The 17,130-nt window shown below is 41.4% G+C and overlaps 1 protein-coding gene across 7 annotated transcripts in view; it reads right to left on the minus strand.

The window, feature by feature from the left end:
• Nucleotides 1-17,130, minus strand: part of dph1 (diphthamide biosynthesis 1) — a 294,949-nt gene that overhangs the window by 27,551 nt on the left and 250,268 nt on the right. For all 7 annotated transcript variants that reach the window (XM_058080444.1, XM_058080439.1, XM_058080440.1 and 4 more), the window contains 2 exons: nucleotides 9,353-9,474; nucleotides 1,365-1,519 (listed from right to left, as the gene is read on the minus strand). In XM_058080444.1, the coding sequence (XP_057936427.1) occupies nucleotides 1,365-1,519; nucleotides 9,353-9,474 (277 nt within the window). The remainder of the gene's footprint in view (nucleotides 1-1,364; nucleotides 1,520-9,352; nucleotides 9,475-17,130) is intronic.

Below are 17,130 nucleotides of genomic sequence, written 5' to 3' on the forward strand. Positions count from 1 at the left end.
ACACATGGGCAAGTCAAACACATGATGAATATGAACGGAACAGGCAGGATATGGTTTAAAATGAGCAGTGGTTACTTCAGGGGAAGCATTAAGTCAACGCAGCGGTGTTATAGAACAAAGAGGAATAAAGTGGAGTTCAAGAAGTATGCTATATCTTCTGCCACTGCTTATATAAAGAACTGGGAGATGAACGGCCTTTAAATCCAAAATAACTTCTGTTGGATTTCTCAAACCCACACTTGAGCTGAACTTGAGTGCAGAGACCACAATTCTCCTCGGATGTGCAGAAATCTTTATGTGTCTAACAATGCAATGAAAATTGTAATGGTAATGGTTTTATTTCATATGAACATGCATCAGATTGCAATTGAATGCATCGCATAATCAGTTCACAGTTCCACATGTCCAAAAGGAGTAGGAAGAAGCAAAGCTTATTAAATCCTACCCCTCCATCTGGTACTTTTACAATCAGTAACTGTTACATTTGTTCACTTCCTGCTTTCCTAATATAGTTTAAGTTTTGTTTTTTTTTTTATATCACGTACCGAAGTACGAGGTGATATAAATTCTGCTAGTATACATTCAAAGGCGTATGATGGCAGTTGGTCTATTGCCATTGTCAAATGGGATTGGAAGAAGGATTTACACGGACAGAACTACTGTGCCATAATGATCTACAGAGATTAAGAAATGGAGCATCTGATTACATTAAAGGGGGGGGGGGGGGGGGGGGCAGGATGATCCGATAAGACGCCAGGGCTGTGAAGTGATCTGTGTTGCCAATTTATATTTAACAAACCATTCATTCATTCATTTTCGACCACTTTTCCTCACGAGGATCGCGGGGGGTGCTGTCTTTGGGCGAGAGGCGGGATACACCCTGGACTGGTGGCCAGCCAATCACAGGGCACATATAGACAAACAACCATTCACACTCACATTCATACCTATGGACAATTTGGAGTCGCCAATTAGTAGGAAGTAGGAGTAGTAAGAAGCAAAGCTTATTAAATCCTACCACTCCATCTGCTACTTTTACAATCAGTAACTGTTACATTTGTTCACTTCCTGCTTTCCTAATATAGTTGATTTTTTTTTATTGTCCATATGAATGAATGAATGAATGAATATAACCTTCATGTGTAAAAGTGCAATGAGATAACTGCTGTTATGATTTGGGCTGTATAAATAAATCAAATTGAAATTTGAACAGAGTGAGTGAAACCTCCTCTTAGTCATTAAGGCTCTTTGTGCCGGTGCTGGGTGCTACAAACAGAGTGCTGCAAGTGAGCATCATTAGGAGCAACAAACAAACAAACAAAAAGCAAATGGGTGCTTCTCCTGAAAGAGGTACCAGCAATCACCTGTAGTGCAGCCACAAACTGGATGGTGCTGACGAGCGCCAGAGACTGTCCAGGGGTAAAGTTGAACTTGACCGTGTCCAGGAAGTGTCCGTTATCCATCTGGATGTCCACAAACACGTACAGCATCTTAATACCGGCAGTGGAGTCTACGGGGACTGAGGAAAATGAAGACAAAAGAAAGACACATTCAATAATTTACTGGGTTGTGTCAAGTGAGCCTGTGGCACATCCACTTCTGAGGATTCCTTAAACATGAATGCACAGCCCATGTTCATGGGTATGTGTTTCGGCACTGTTGTGAGTTAAGTGAGGTTCAATACGCGTGTGAAGCAAGAGTTCTATTATTTAGGTAAGGACAGAGACACTTGCGATTACTATTAATGTCATTAATTTCACAGACCATTTGCGGCGCAGCCGTGCCTCAAGGAGCTATCTTAGACACTCTTGGATGACTTGGATGCCGAATAAAGTAGGCTGGGGTCCAAGAAAACGAGAGGAAAAGGGCGTTAGTAAAACATCGGGATTATTCCCATTAGTACAGATCATAATTCTTGCTTTTTGCACAACATGAAACTTGCATGAAAGAGCAAAAGGGCGTTGCTGTTCCGACTGAGCAAATGGCCCATTACGTTGCATGTTGTATACGCTGGTATTTGATAGCCTAGATTAGCGTGCAACACAGGGGAGAGATGAGAGCAAAGTACGACAGAGAGAAAAGAGAACCAGCAGACACTAAAGGGCTGTGAGATATGAAACTCTACAAAGGACTGAAAGCAGGATGGGATAGAAGTGAGGAAAGGGATACATTCTTATTAAAGTCAGCCGAAAAAAAACACTAGAATGTAATTTGTGGTGGGAAGTATAATACCACACCGTATAAATTCCAGATAACTCAGCAACGAATAAAAGAGTTAAGCAGTAAAATGTGTATATGTGATTCTGGATGTTTGAAGGTTGTAAATTACCTGACAACAGATGTGATAGATAGGATTTTATCTCAGTGGGGAAAGAGGAGGAATGGATGGATAGGGATTTTAAAAAGGTGTGCCATGTTGACAGAATAGACCAGACGCCGCATCTAAGTCTATGTATGCCAGAAACCCAAATTATGCGTACAGATAAAAATTCAGAGACTTATAAAAAAGTGCCGCACACACACTTTCACAACATTTGTCGTTTGTCAATCCCACTGTAAGTTAAATTGTGTGGATGCAACTCATGAAAGGGGGGGGTCAACAACCCATCAATCATGATTGACCGGTTGATCTTTGCGACTTACCAGGGCTCGACAATAACGATGTACGGATGGCCCGGGGCAAGTTAAAACAAAATTCGGGCAAGTAAATCCAATCAGTCATATTCCCGTCGGGCAAGTGCACTTTGGCATGGCATACTGCCAAGAGTTTTTTTTAAAGTGGTTCTTGTTGGGTGTTGGTAAAACACGGACTCCGTAATTCCGGTGGTAATTTGCAAACCAATCCTTGCAAATCTTGAAATGGACCAATCAGAATCGTTATTATTTAGACCGCGGTCCGCAGTCCGCGTTTTACCCACACCCGTTCTTGTTCGTCATCTACCAATCAGCGATCGTTTGACTACGAAACATCTATCATGGCGTCCCTGCCAACATTGTCTAATTCTTCAACAACTTCTGAAGGAAAACAGCAAAAAGTGATGAAACAATGCCTCCTAAACAAGTATTTTATTAGCGGCAGCAAATCAAATGATGGCAAAGGTGAGTGAATCACATTGCTGTGACAATTTGAAGTGGTCACAATGAAACACCACCCATTAGATCCAATACCAAGTGCTGATTTTGCACAAGCTACAAAATCTAGTGCTTCCATTTCTCTGTGTATTTTTCTCACCTTTGCTTCACAAATTATTGTTTGACCATTGAGCATTTTTTTCTGGATTAAAAACACTTTACCAGTACACAAATGTGTCTATTCAATAATGTTTCATTGTGGTGCACAACTTATAAATATCACTGCTTACTACGACTACCATGTGTAAGGTAGTATGGCATGCCATGTTAACATATATCTCCACAATTTTTCAGACATTCCTCCAAATACAATGCGTCAGTATTGATATATGATATAATTATGGCGGTCTTTTCATTTTACACGGGGCAAGTTCGGGCAAGTAGTCTTAAGGATTCCCCATGGGCAAGTAATTTTTGTTTTTAATGTAGAGCCTTGCTTACGTCGAGTATTGCTGTTGTAAATTCCCTTAGTTATCTATTTATATTTTTGCAGGCACTAATCAGGGCGAACTTCATGTGTTTTGTGCCAGGCACCAGCTATGGGTCCTTTTTGGGAGCCATTCGGACAGCTGCTGTTGGAATGCAGGTATATCGTTATGTCTGTCAGTGTTGGTAACAAAAAGGTACCAGACAATACAGCAGGCATTTCGGCTTTGCAAAAGCAGTTGGATCAATTGGGAGACCAGAATGGACAATAGTGTGGACCGGTCTATTGAAATGTGGCTGCCCGAACTAACCCAAACAATATTCTTAATCTGGATTTCGGCGTCCCCACCATGGCTAACCAATGTCGTGTTGTGAAAACAACTTCTTCCAAGAGATTGCTGCAATGGGACGCTCTGAGCCGCCATTATTTCTTTACGGACACCTGTTGTTTCTCTTCTCTGGGCCCACCACAAACTTCTCCATGGCAACTGCTGTGTATCGCAATAACACCCTGCGAACTGAGCTCCAGGTTTGGGCACCTGACGGGGGAAGCGTTGCAGGCCACGCAGCCATGCATCCAAAGATGCCCCCCACGCCTTCGCCGCTATATCTGACGGGGACCACGGCTTGCCCCTTTGTGGCGCTGGTCTTGTGTCTGAGTGTGAACAATGATTTTTAATTGTTAACTTTTTTTTAACAGTCCCACACTGTGCTCCTTCATTTAGGAGTCTAGTATGGAGTTTTTTCGTCACCCCCCTCATCGCCCAATCATCCCATCCTATAACTGTAACTGTGGTGTCCATATTTAAAGACTCTTTCATTGTTAGAATTATCGCACGGTAAGAAAACGGCGAATAAAAGTACGTATTAGCAAACATCTTAACACTATCCACACAAATAAATTTAAGTAATATATAGTAAGTTAAAAAAAAAAAAAAGGGGAGGGCCATTCACATACTCTTTAATAGCCAATGTTTTAGTGTTCATAGTTAATATTGTATTCTATTTTATTTTTTGATGTGGTCTGTTGTATCAAAATGCCCCTGAAACAAGGGATAGAATCACATAGCAGATTGTATGACACTTTTACAGGCACCTATTATGCTAATTCCCAGCCCTTTGTATTGACTTGTGGACCCCTGCAGAGCAGCTACACACAATAACCCACACAGAAAGCTTTGTAGAATCTGCACCTATTCCAGATGTATTTCCTTGGATTTGCAAAATGCTCCGTTTTAAATGTATTCCACCCACGGCCTACCTCCATGTTAACACGGTGAAATCTTAACAGTGCAGTTGAGCGGGAGGAGGTCAAGGCTTACAGCTTGTGCCTAAGAACGCCCATATAAGGAAGTCAATAACTCTTTGAAACGGAGCGTTCAGAGCAGTCTTAAATGTCTTTCAGGGCTCACTTTCAAAAGCGAACACTTCTTATCTGAAACTTTGGCATAATTGAACATGAGAATACAACATTGTAAATATATTTATAGGTCAGAAAAGTGGAAAAAGCATAATAAGTTCCCTTTCGAAACAAACAATTCCAGGTGGACTAGTGTGTGTGTATCAAATATATAATCTAGGTCCCTCGGCCAATTTTGTTAACTCAATGCAGTCCATGAGTCAAAAAGTTTGCCCGCCCCCTGCCCTAGAACTTATATACTGTATACAGTACACGATGAGGGCGAGTGGGGTGCAGGAGATGAGTGGAATCTACAATCGAGCTTACAGCTTTCAAATGTTTATGGGCACTCCCAAAACGTAAAGGGCAAACAATCGATTGGTACCGAGATGAGGATGGCAGCTGGCTCTTAAAATGCTGCAATTAGAGATAGGGTCAATGAAATGGACAGAACTCACTGACCTCATCACTGTTGTTATGGAGGCTGCAAAATGAGTTAAGTCTGTGATTGACTATGATTACCCAAACCCCTTAACTATACTTGTTTAAAATGTCCATTTAAGATACAGTATGTCTGCTTTTTTAATCAACATTAGTCCCTGTGACCTGCAGAGCGGCCGAGTGGTTAGCACGCAGGCCTCACAGTTAGGCGACCTGAGTTCGATTCCACCATCGGTCATCTCTGTGCCGAGTTTGCATGTTCTCCCGGGTGGGTTTTCTACAGGGTAATTCCAAAAACATGCTAGGTTAATTGGCGACTCCAAATTGTCCATAGGTATGAATGTGAGTGTGAATGGTTGTTTGTCTATATGTGCCCTGTGATTGGCAGGGTGAACACCGCCTCTCGCCCTAAGACAGCTGGGATAGGTCCAGCACCCCTGTGACCCTTGTGAGGATAAGCGGTAGAAAATTAATGAACGTATAGTGCCTGTCACTGTGAAGCCCATACATTGTTGTTTATCTGTGGTACTGACATGGAATGAGGAAGAAAGGTAGTAAACTACTAGTAATTTGAGGTGTACATACACAGGTGCTTTTTTCTCACGCTTTGTATAGACGTACGGCTAATTCATAGTCACGTTCTAATCTTGCGACTTCTCATATGTAATAATAATAATAATACATTTTATTTGTATAGCGGTTTTCAAAATACTCTAAGACGCTTTACAGAAAAAAATGGAGTTGAACAAAAGCAAGATTATACGATTATAAGATACATTAAAATACAACATTCATTCATTTATACACAGCTAAAACATGGGTAAAAGGGGGGCACAGCAGTCAGGTATAAAAGGGTGGGGGCAGCGATGGAGAAGGCTCTGTCACCCCAGGTTCGGAGTTTGGTCTTACAGGGGAGTGCCAGGAGGATGGAGTCTGAGGAGCGAAGGGAACGCGTGGATGGAGGAGGTCTGTGAGATATTGGGGGAGGGGGCTATTGGAGGTTTTGGAGGACAGGGGTAATGTGTTGACGGGAGTGGGTGGAGGTGAGGAGGCGGGCAGGGGAGTTCTGAATATATTGTAGTTTGTTGAGGGTTTTGGAAGGTGTACCGTAGAGAATACGGTTGCAGTAGTTGACACTACACTTTCTGTTGACTCATAATGGGAATCATACAAAAAACATGCATATGATGCATGTTTTAAGTTAGAGGCCATCAATCTAGCAACTTTTGCTCAAGTGTGCTAGTGGATCTGGACATCGTGGAGTCGTATAAAAAAAAAATCCACTATCATTAATGGTTTTGAAAGACCGGACTACGGCGTGATGACAGGGACAGCACAAGCTAAATGGCTAATTTGCCTCGTGACGAGAGTGACACAGAGCTACGATGAAAAAAAAAGAGTGAGATGACAACACAAGAAAGTGCGATGGAGAAATTGTGAGGATGTTCAATTCTGACAAGATAGATGAATGACTTTTGTGGAAGGCTACTGTATAACCAGCCGTCTTACACTCACTATTTGGAAAAAGGTTTCATTTCATTAAAAAAAAAGAAAAGGATTAATTATCCCGTTACAACGTGGAAACCTGTGGCTCATGAACAGGCGTGGCTCATTAAAAAAAAAAAAAAAAAGTATTAATTATCCCGTTACAACGTGGAAACCTGTGGCTCATGAACAGGCGTGGCTGAAATAGTGTAATGTACAAATCCCTTTTTCCTCTTTAAATTTACTGGATGCAGCTTATATTTTGATCGCGCTGAATAGTCCGGAAATCACCATCGGAAGAATGCGATCACATCTGATGCAATGCCAAGACTCGTGGGTGTGAAGTCTCACACTTGGGACTTCTTTCTATAGCCCTGTTGTGTTGAAAGCAATTTGTCCCACAAGCACTTCATATATCACAGCAGAAGATGATGCAGCCATCTTAATCAGCAATGGGCACAGTCACATTTAGTCATGATTGTTGACAATTATTAGGATTATTGTGTTGGACTGATTGTTGTTAATGTTGTTTTGAAGCAATTTAGGCATACCTGATTATTGTTGAAATGAAAGTTATTTGTGGGTAAACACATTTTCCTTTAGCCAATCAAAATTGAATTTCATTATATACTGTCTCTAAGGCAATTCATAACTATTGTGCCCCGTCGAAAAGAAATAACGAATCTTTTAATAAAGAAAGTAAAATGTCAACACATCAAATTGATTTCCTTATGTACCATTTTCTATTGAGCATTGACTAAACTAATTTGCCCTTTTGTATATTTGGATTCCAAAGCATTCTACTTTGTTTTGTTTTTAGAATCTATGCCTATATCTGCAGGAGTTTTATGAGGAGAAAACACAAACGGTGACAGCAGCATACAAAAAGAAAAAAACAGGTCTGAAAATGAAAGTGGAAGACATATCCTCTATGAGTCACAACAGCGTCTTTAATCTCTCACAGGTGTATGACATGATGCCAAGCAGAGCATGTGATGTCTTCGTGATTGAATGGCCGAGGTCAGGATGAAATGCACACTGACAAAGAAATACACATTGGCTTTAGTCAAGATGGACTTGCTTTGAACAGCTTCTCGTGGCGGTCAATTTTGGTTAAAACTGAATGAGCTTGAAAGTTTGATACAAATCAACAAGAAGATTTAAGGAAGAGGGTCGACCCAGAGCCCAGACCTAACTCTTTTGAAAATCTGCCAGGTGAAATTGAGTTACGAAATGCCCTAATGACACTTTTGGAGTGCTTTTGCAAGGAAGAGCAGCGTTTCCCATGTGACTGCAATCTATTTGTAGTGGTGGGTTGCTGAGTGGGGATGCTAGATGAAGCCATCGCATCATTTATTTAATCGGCCATGACAGATGTGCCTTTAATTGTAATGGACACTGTATGGGAGCGAAAAAAAAAGAGAGAAACAAAAAGAGAGTTCAAAACATAAGCGGAACTAAAATTCTTATGTCTAAAATCACAAATACTTAAACTTGCTGATATAGTTAATCTTCAAACAGCTAAAATAATGCATAAGGCTAAAAATAACCAATTACCTAAAAATGTCATCCAATACTTCTCTACAAGAGAGGAGAACTAAATTTGACTATGACTACGTTAAAAAGCCATAGCATTTCAGTATGTGGAATCAAACTATGGAATGGATTGAGTAAGGAACTCAAACAATGCACAACGATGAGCCAATTCAAGAAACAATACAAGCAGTTGATGTTTGCTAAATACAAGGATGAAGAGTCTTGAACAGTCATGATGTGCTATATATATATATATATATATATATATATATATATATATATATATATATATATATATATATATAAATAACTATATTGATGGTTACTATGGTACCCATTATGTCATTGTATGGTCATATCACCTCGTACTTGACAAAATTAAATAAAACAAAAAAAAATACAAAAAAACTTAAACTATATTAGGAAAGCAGGAAGTGAACAAATGTAACAGTTACTGATTGTAAAAGTAAACTATATTAGGAAAGCAGGAAGTGAACAAATGTAACAGTTACTGATTGTAAAAGTACCAGATGGAGGGGTAGGATTTAATAAGCTTTGCTTCTTTCTACTCCTTTTGGACATGTGGAACTGTGAACTGATTATGTGACGCATTCAATTGTAATCTGATGCATGTTCAAATGAAATAAAACCATTACCAGATGACTATTAGGAATTCATTCGCTGTAGCTGAAAGACACATTTTGGCATCTTCATGTCATGTAAGAGCAGCAAGGTCCAGGAGAGCCTCTAATGCATGTTCTCCATTGATCTGCAGTGTCATTGCCCAAGTCTAGGCACCAGAAGTCTGATACGCCTGCCATACTAAGCTACCAAGGTATGTTTCTGTTGATCAATACTTCGTCTGTGCTGCAGGTGGTAGTTCAGTGTAGTACTATCCATACGGACACACTCGCACACAGAGAATAGACTCACCCAGACAGCTGTGGCCATAGTGCACCATGAAGTCGGCTCCCAAGGCTCGGGCGGTGAAGTCGTCCACGCAACAGGCTCCATATGTCACGTCCCCCATCACGATGGTGTCCGCTTCTGTGAACCTGGCATGCAGTCACAAGTGTATGCTAATTAGTGCAGCCTGCAGAATATATATGCAACCCCCTGTCGCTCGTAACCAGACCGATCGATGCACACTGCATGAGATAAAGAGAGCGCTGAATAAGATCAATTGCAATTCACTTACTAGTGGACAGAAATGACCAAATGGTATTTGACATTAATCAATGACTGAGTCAAAGCTTATCAGAGCCATTTTTTCTACCAGTCAATTGCATACAGTAAGTGCAGTACAAGCTGTGTACTGGTTAAAGTGGTTGAAATACTTTATTAACAGTGGCTTGTATTGTACCGCATTGTATTGCATTAACTGATGATCAGCATGTACAATTCTCTGTTTTACTATCCGGTGTTTGTGCCTTCATGCTAGGAGTCCACTGAGCCGGCGCCAGTTGGTGCCGGTTGGCGCCAATGCAATTTGCTGTGGTGCCTTGTGTCACCAATATGGTGCCTAGTGGTGTGCAGTGGCTCAAACTGGCTCGTGGTGGCCCGTAACGGCGGCAAAAATTTAGTTTGGCGGCAAGAAAATTTCAAAATGTTTAAAATTTTTGTCGCGCCACTTGCATCAAGGAATCGCCGCAAAGTGTCCACCAAGTGGAACCAAATGTCGCAAACAATCCGCCTATTGGAATCCACTAGAATGTAATGGTGTGACCCAAGTTGCGGCAATGTGATGCGAGGAGTCCACTGAGCCGGCGCCAGTTTGCACCAAAGATTATTTGATTGGTGCGTAGTGGCGCCAAATAATTCGCCAGTTGGTGCCACCACTAGGCACCTTATTGGTGCCACTACGCACCAATCACATAATCTTTGCCGTGAACTGGCGCCGGCCCAGTGGACTCCTAGCATCATAGAGCGGTGGTTCTCAGTTATTTTCTGTCATGTCCCCCACTTCCAAGGGACAGAAATACAGAAATGTTTTCACCCCCCCCCCCACTGTACACTGGCAGAAATTTGGACGGAAGTCACATGAAAAAGAGGAAAGACAAACAAAGTAGAAAAAAAAGCTAATGAAAACTTCCCACGGAAATGTTGTTGAGAATGCCAAGTGGTGTGAACCTCCGGCTTGGCATTTATCCATTCATTTTTTATTTTTTTAAACGCAAGGAAGCGATGTTCGAACAACGATGTAGTGAACACACAACAATGGGAATAGCAGAAGAAGTAGAGCAAATCACCGTGAGTGGGGGCTGGCTTTGCAGGCATGTGCATAACAAACAAACAAAAATACACTAGCATGTGTCACTACTGTGATACTACACTAAATATTTATTTTTGTTGTGTTTCTACTTTAGAGAGTTGATTTACTTGAGAGACATGAGAGATGAATTTTCTTGACGAGTTGCATCGACTTATGGTTGACAACCCTAGTATTAAGATGGCGACAGTTTGACTTGAAATCAGATCATTTCTATTCATGTGTTTTCCAAATAAAAATGACATTGTGGGTCTAATTTCATCCCATCAAACTTGATCTGGGAGGTTCTACTGCCATGTTTGCTGATGGCAGAACTCATCGCAAAGTTCGCAAGTTCAGTTTGTAAGGGGGTAAAATGAATACACTAAAATGAAAATGAATACCGTGGTATTGCATTCAGCAAGACAATAAACTGTTATTACATTCATGGCATTAAAAGGAAAATATCTGATTCTACAGGGACCTAAGGACCAAGATCTGTTGCGAATAAATAACCTATCTCAAAGAAAAATAAGGCCTCTTTTATTGCTCTTTATAGGCAAATAAAATGTGCAGCCAGACAATATAGGTTAAGCAAAATGAATAAAGTCTAAGAGAAAAAAAGGGTAGGGAGTAAGCCTAAGGCCTTGTTAGAGGGGGGAGACGAAGGGGTGGCTGTAAATGAAGGTAGTTGCCAGGTATTTGTAGCTTTATTCTGACAGATTTAGGTAAGACGGCGGGGTAGAAAAGAGATGAGACAAGGGGGCTGGGGGAGCAGAGGAAAGCGATAAACAAACATGGCTGCACGGCCAACAATCTGTAGATACCGACAGACTCCTGATAATCAGGCTTCTACTGGCCAATCTTTCAAGCCCCGCATCCACTTGGTGTGTTTATCCCCAGGTCTACTCTTCACAAGGGGCTTCAGTCAAAGTTTCTATTTCGCTTTCCCCTCCCTCATTTTCTCTGATGTAATCTGGTTTGCAGCCTCTCGGGGCTCCTCGTCATCATTCCAGAGTTTTCACTCCCTATTTCAGTATCCCTTCTTCCCCTAATGGCTGCTCTCAAGTCAAGGGCGGCGCAAGCCAGCTGAGCCCTGCTAGACAAAGACGGAGCGACTCATCTGAAGAACAAATATTTGTCTTCAAAGATCGGCATCGCTTACCCTCTGTGTTGTTGAGGTTTTGTCTGTGCTGTGTACATGAAGCCTCCTGCGAGGAGATAATACAGTATATGGTCAAACACTCTCATTCATTGTCGTCTATTGTTCTCATGTCTGACTGACACTGTACAAGATAAGATTTGCTGTGTCTTACACAGTTTTAGTTCCAAAACGATACTTTCTGGAACTAAAAAAAGTTCCTGTCGCCTTGTGTAGTTTGCGTTTCCACCACATTTTACAATTCGGAACAATAGAACTTTGTTAAATGTGATGAATTTATTCCAGAAAGTCCAACTGTAAACAAAATTTACACCAACCATGTCTATTTTTCCAATAAAAAAAATTATGTAAATTAAATTAATCCGTGGCTGCACGGAGGTAGAGTGGTTAGCAAGCAGGACTCACAGCTAGGACACCCGAGTTCAATTCCACCCTCGGCCATCTCTGTGTGGCATGCGTCGGTTTTCTCCTTCCAAAAACATGCTAGGTTAATTGGCGACTCCAAATTGTCCATAGGTATGAATGTGAGTGTGAATGGTTGTTTGTCTGTATGTGCCCTGTGATTGGCTGGCCACCAGTCCAGGGTGTACCCCGCCTCTCGCCCGAAGAAAGCTGGGGATAGGCTCCAGCACCACCCGCGACCCTTGTGAGGACAAGCGGTAGAATATGAATGAATGAAATTAATCCGGTCCGGAAAGACAAAATGTTAGCTGCACAGTGATTTAAACATGGCGGCTGAGTTGAAGCGCTAGCTGAAGTGTACTGAACCAATTAGCATTAGTCAGTGCAGCCCGCTTCTCCATAGTTCCTGGAACTTTGTAGAAAGTACCCAGTGGCTAGGAGGAACTTTTTTTTCCCCCCATGTAGATTTAGGGTGGGGTGGGTGTTCCGGGGACTTTGGTATTTTCCCTCCAGTTTTCCATGCGAGTGTGAATGGTTGTCTATATGTGCCCTGTGATTGGCTGGCCACCAGTCCAGGGTGTACCCCGCCTCTCGCCCCAAGACAGCTGGGATAGGCTCCAGCACCCTCCGCGACCTTTGTGAGGATAAGCGGTAGAAAATGAATGGATGAAAAAAAAATATTTATTTATATTGTATTCTATTTTATTCATGCATTTTATGTGTGTGTTTTTCTTTTTCTCCTGCAATTAAGCTACTGCAAACAAGCAGTAAACTTTTAATCCCTTTATGCTTTTTGGAACCGGACAAAGACGTTCCTGCTGTCCTCTCTTGTAGTTGTGATTTTCATGGTAGACCCTTTTTTCCCCTAAGAATATTGCAATGTATCAAAATATGACATTTGTTTGAACAATGTACTTCCCAAATAAAAATCATCACCTAAGAATTAGCAAAGCAAATGTTTCAAAATGCAGGCCACTGTTAATCCAGTGCAAATTTGATTCAATTCACAGTACAGGGAGACTGCTGTATCCATCACCCATTAATCTGCAGGAATACTATTCTCATGTAATCTCCTCCGGTGATGCATATCTAGTCATTTCCATAGTGAATATACTAAACTTTTACGGTAATAAATGTTATGAATTCGATTAAGAGGCTGATACGAGTCACACGATGCCACTCGGACGTAGTCGGGTAATTACCGAACCATGCAATCCCACTGGGATTGAAGCAAAGATGGAGTGAAAGACAGCGAGAGACAAAATGGAAAAGTGCATCTGTGTTAATCATATCCCGTTTCTCATACATATCACACAGGAAATACTGCATGCCAGTTTTATACCTACAGAGAACAAATTTGATGAAATCCTTTCCTTATCTCCGGTGTCAGATGCTTTTGAGCTTTATGTATGTCAGTTTTACACATTTCGGATCCAACTGAAATGTCATTAAGATCTAATTAAGATGTCAGAGATGCTTGCAAACTCCGTAACACTTCTTGCTAATTAGGTCTTCAGCGTATGTTTCAATATGCATGACAAACTGCCAAATGATTTGAATAATCCGTGTGTATATCATGGATGCTCATGTGCTTCCCAGCACTAAGATTTAAGTCTGAGCAGATTGTACGGTCCGGCTGTTTTAACAACAGCTAAGAAAGTTGATGGGGGTGACTATAAATAGCATGTCCCCGTGCTCTATTATTATTCTTGCGTGGCAGGGAATGCATTGAAAGCAGAGTAATGATTCTGGAAAGCTCCAACTTGCTGGCACCAGTGCTGCACTTTGAGGAGATGTCACAGCAGGCGAAAGAATAAAAATCCCTGGAACCATCCCATGGGCACCGGCACCACTCTCATCAGCGACAACACCCGTAGGTCTGCCTGCACATTGAAATGATATCCAAGCGCTCATGGGCAACTCACCACTAGTCACTTTTTGTATGAATATATATTACTGGTATTTACTGCAATATAAGTCGCTCCGGAGTATAAGTCGCACAAGGCCAAAAATGCACCATTAGGTAGAAAAAAAACATACATAAGTCGCACTGGAGTTTTTCCGCATTTTTTCAGGTGATTTATTTTACAAACTGACCAAAACAGATATTACGTCCTCTTGGAAGGCAAGTTCCAACAATAAAAGAACAGAGAACCGCCTGAATGGGTGTAAGATATGCTAATTGTATGGTTATTCAGCTACACGAAAAATAAACGTGAACACAAAAGGTGTCCAGTGTTTATGTAAGAAACAGTTTTTTCATTTATAAGTCGCTCTGGAGTATAAGTCGCAGGAACAGCCAACCAATGGAAAAAAAAAAAAACGGTGGTCGAGTGGTTAGCGCGCACACCTCACAGGTAGGAGATCAGGGTTCAATTCCACCCTCGGCCATCTCTGTGTGGAGTTTGCATGTTCTCCCTGTGTATGCGTGGGTTTTCGCCGGGTACTCCCGTTTCCTCTCAAAAACACGCTAGGTTAATTGTCCATAGGTATGAATGTGAGTGTGAATGGTTGTCTGTCTATATGTGCCCTGTGATTGGCTGGCCACCAGTCCAGGGTGTACCCCGCCTTTCGCCCGAAGACGGCTGGGCTCCAGCACCCCCCGCGACCCTCGTGAGGATAAGCAGTAGGAATGAATGAATTTGTAACACCTATATAAATCACCTCACAACATCCCCACATTGTTTTGGCAGTCAAATACTTGCCAAAGCAACTTTTATTGGCTTAACATGTTCTCCCAGTGGGTGTGCGACTTTACTCCAAGGCCTCTCCCTATGCAAATACTAGAATTGAGAATGTTTGAAAAATTGGAAATCCATTAAACCTTTCCATTGCAGTCACAATCAATTGCTACCATGCGTTGCTTCGACAAGCCTTTAATGTAAGTCCAGTAATATATTTACATTAAATTATACCTCAAGACAGTTGTAATTTTCATCAAGACAATTCAGTACAGGAAAAAAATATATATTCTTCCACCTCCAAATGTGGGGTTTTGCTTTCACCAGTTTGGAAAAAAAAAAGTCTGAAAAAGACGGTCACAGACAACTAGTGTCTCAATGGTTGGGAAAGATAGCAAACAATTAGCCAATTTTAAGATAATGGTGATCAATTAAATAGTCATCAGTAGCCACGTTTACATGAGGAGTTTTTCTCTTTCTGAATGGAATCTTTCCGAAAGCAATGGTATACATGGAAAGGAATATTCCAATCGCGTGTCTACATGCGCCGCTATAATCAACCAGAATAGTCAATGGGGCATGCGCAGTAAAGCTTAAACACAAACATCACGTGATACCGACTTCCTCGAGTTTTTCTTTCACTTGTTGGAATAACTCCGTATTGCCAGTTTTTCGTTCGTCCAGTCTTGAAATTTATTTTGAATCAAAAACAAACTTTCCGCAGCAGTCCAGTGCCGATTGCTCGTCTCCATTTTTTTTTAAATCGAAGAACGTCTCGAGCTGCGTGTTACATCATATCTCAGCATTCGCAGAAAGAACGCACCGGGAACAGGAAAAGATAAAGTTCAATCTTACTAATATTTTATAATTAAGCTCGGCACATGTTTTATATAGATATGTATTTTCTTTTTTAATAAAACTGGACTTGTGAATGGCGTATAGAAGGGTTGAGATTCTGTTCCACAGATGGCGGTAATGCACACGAAAGCTGCTTGACAACTGCCAATAAACAACAGAAGAAGTCTGGCAACTTTCCGTTTGAGCGGGTACAAGATACCTCAATCAGATTGGGGAAAGGAATATTCCACCCCTGTGAATCCGATTATATATTCATTCGGATTGGCACTTTTCTTTCGGAATGAGGTGTATACAAAGGTTACATTCTTTCCGTTTGAGCAAATAACCCGAATGGAATTGGAATATTTGGGTCCATGTATACGTGACTATTGTGACGCCAACATATACACATTTATAACACTCTCTTGAATAAGCTTGCATGCTCTCAGTTTTGTTGCATTTTCAGGTTTCCGTCTGTACAGTACAAATAAATGAATAAATATCCCGTTCTCTTGGATTTCAAATCGGGGACAGAGGGAGGGGATTTCTGGCCCTTGGGGGAGGGGGCATGAATGAAGCACTGCTCTATATTTATCTTACAGTTTTTATTTACTACTCATTTATAATAGCGACAATGTACTTTGCTGTTGCCATCCAAGAAGCCAATCTGCATAGAGGGTTACATACACTGTGGTAGTTTGTTGTGTTGGGCTGACAATAAAAATTCCAAAATAACAACAGAGGCGTTAGATGTAGTTACATATGGACCCTTTTTGACACTTTAGATGTCTACTCGCTTGTATTTTCACACTTTCTCACTCTCACTCACTAAATATCAAATGGCTCCAGCGGGTTAAGACCACGGGGTCACACATAGAGACATATGACAGGAAGCCCCCCTCCCTCGCACAGGAGTGGGCTTGACTTGACTTGTAAAAGGACATCTGACCAGAAGTAACTTGTGTCATTTGTCCTGGTACATTTAACTGAGCTCTCGTTTCCGGGACTTATTTGGAAGCATTAAAGATAACGAACTAACAGCAAAAAAAACCAAAACACTTTCAGGTGACATATTGTTCTCATCAGAAAATGACAAGCAGGTCAGCGAGAGGTGTAGCAGCACTGCTATTGCATAGTTGCCAACAATAGTTTGGGGGCTGACAGCTCAAATAAGCATGTGGTGGTGCATTTGCATACCAAGTCAATCTGAGCGCGCGCACACACACACACACACACACACACACACACACACACACACACACACACACACACAGCAACAGCGCACCATCCCCCGGCTCATCTTTTATTCCATTACATTTCAGGTATCAGCTCCTATCAGCCTATTTTGTGTCCGTGAGTGGGCTTTTGGCACCGGACACAT

Source organism: Doryrhamphus excisus, chromosome 8, assembly GCF_030265055.1.
Source record: "Doryrhamphus excisus isolate RoL2022-K1 chromosome 8, RoL_Dexc_1.0, whole genome shotgun sequence".
Classification (NCBI taxonomy): domain Eukaryota; kingdom Metazoa; phylum Chordata; class Actinopteri; order Syngnathiformes; family Syngnathidae; genus Doryrhamphus; species Doryrhamphus excisus.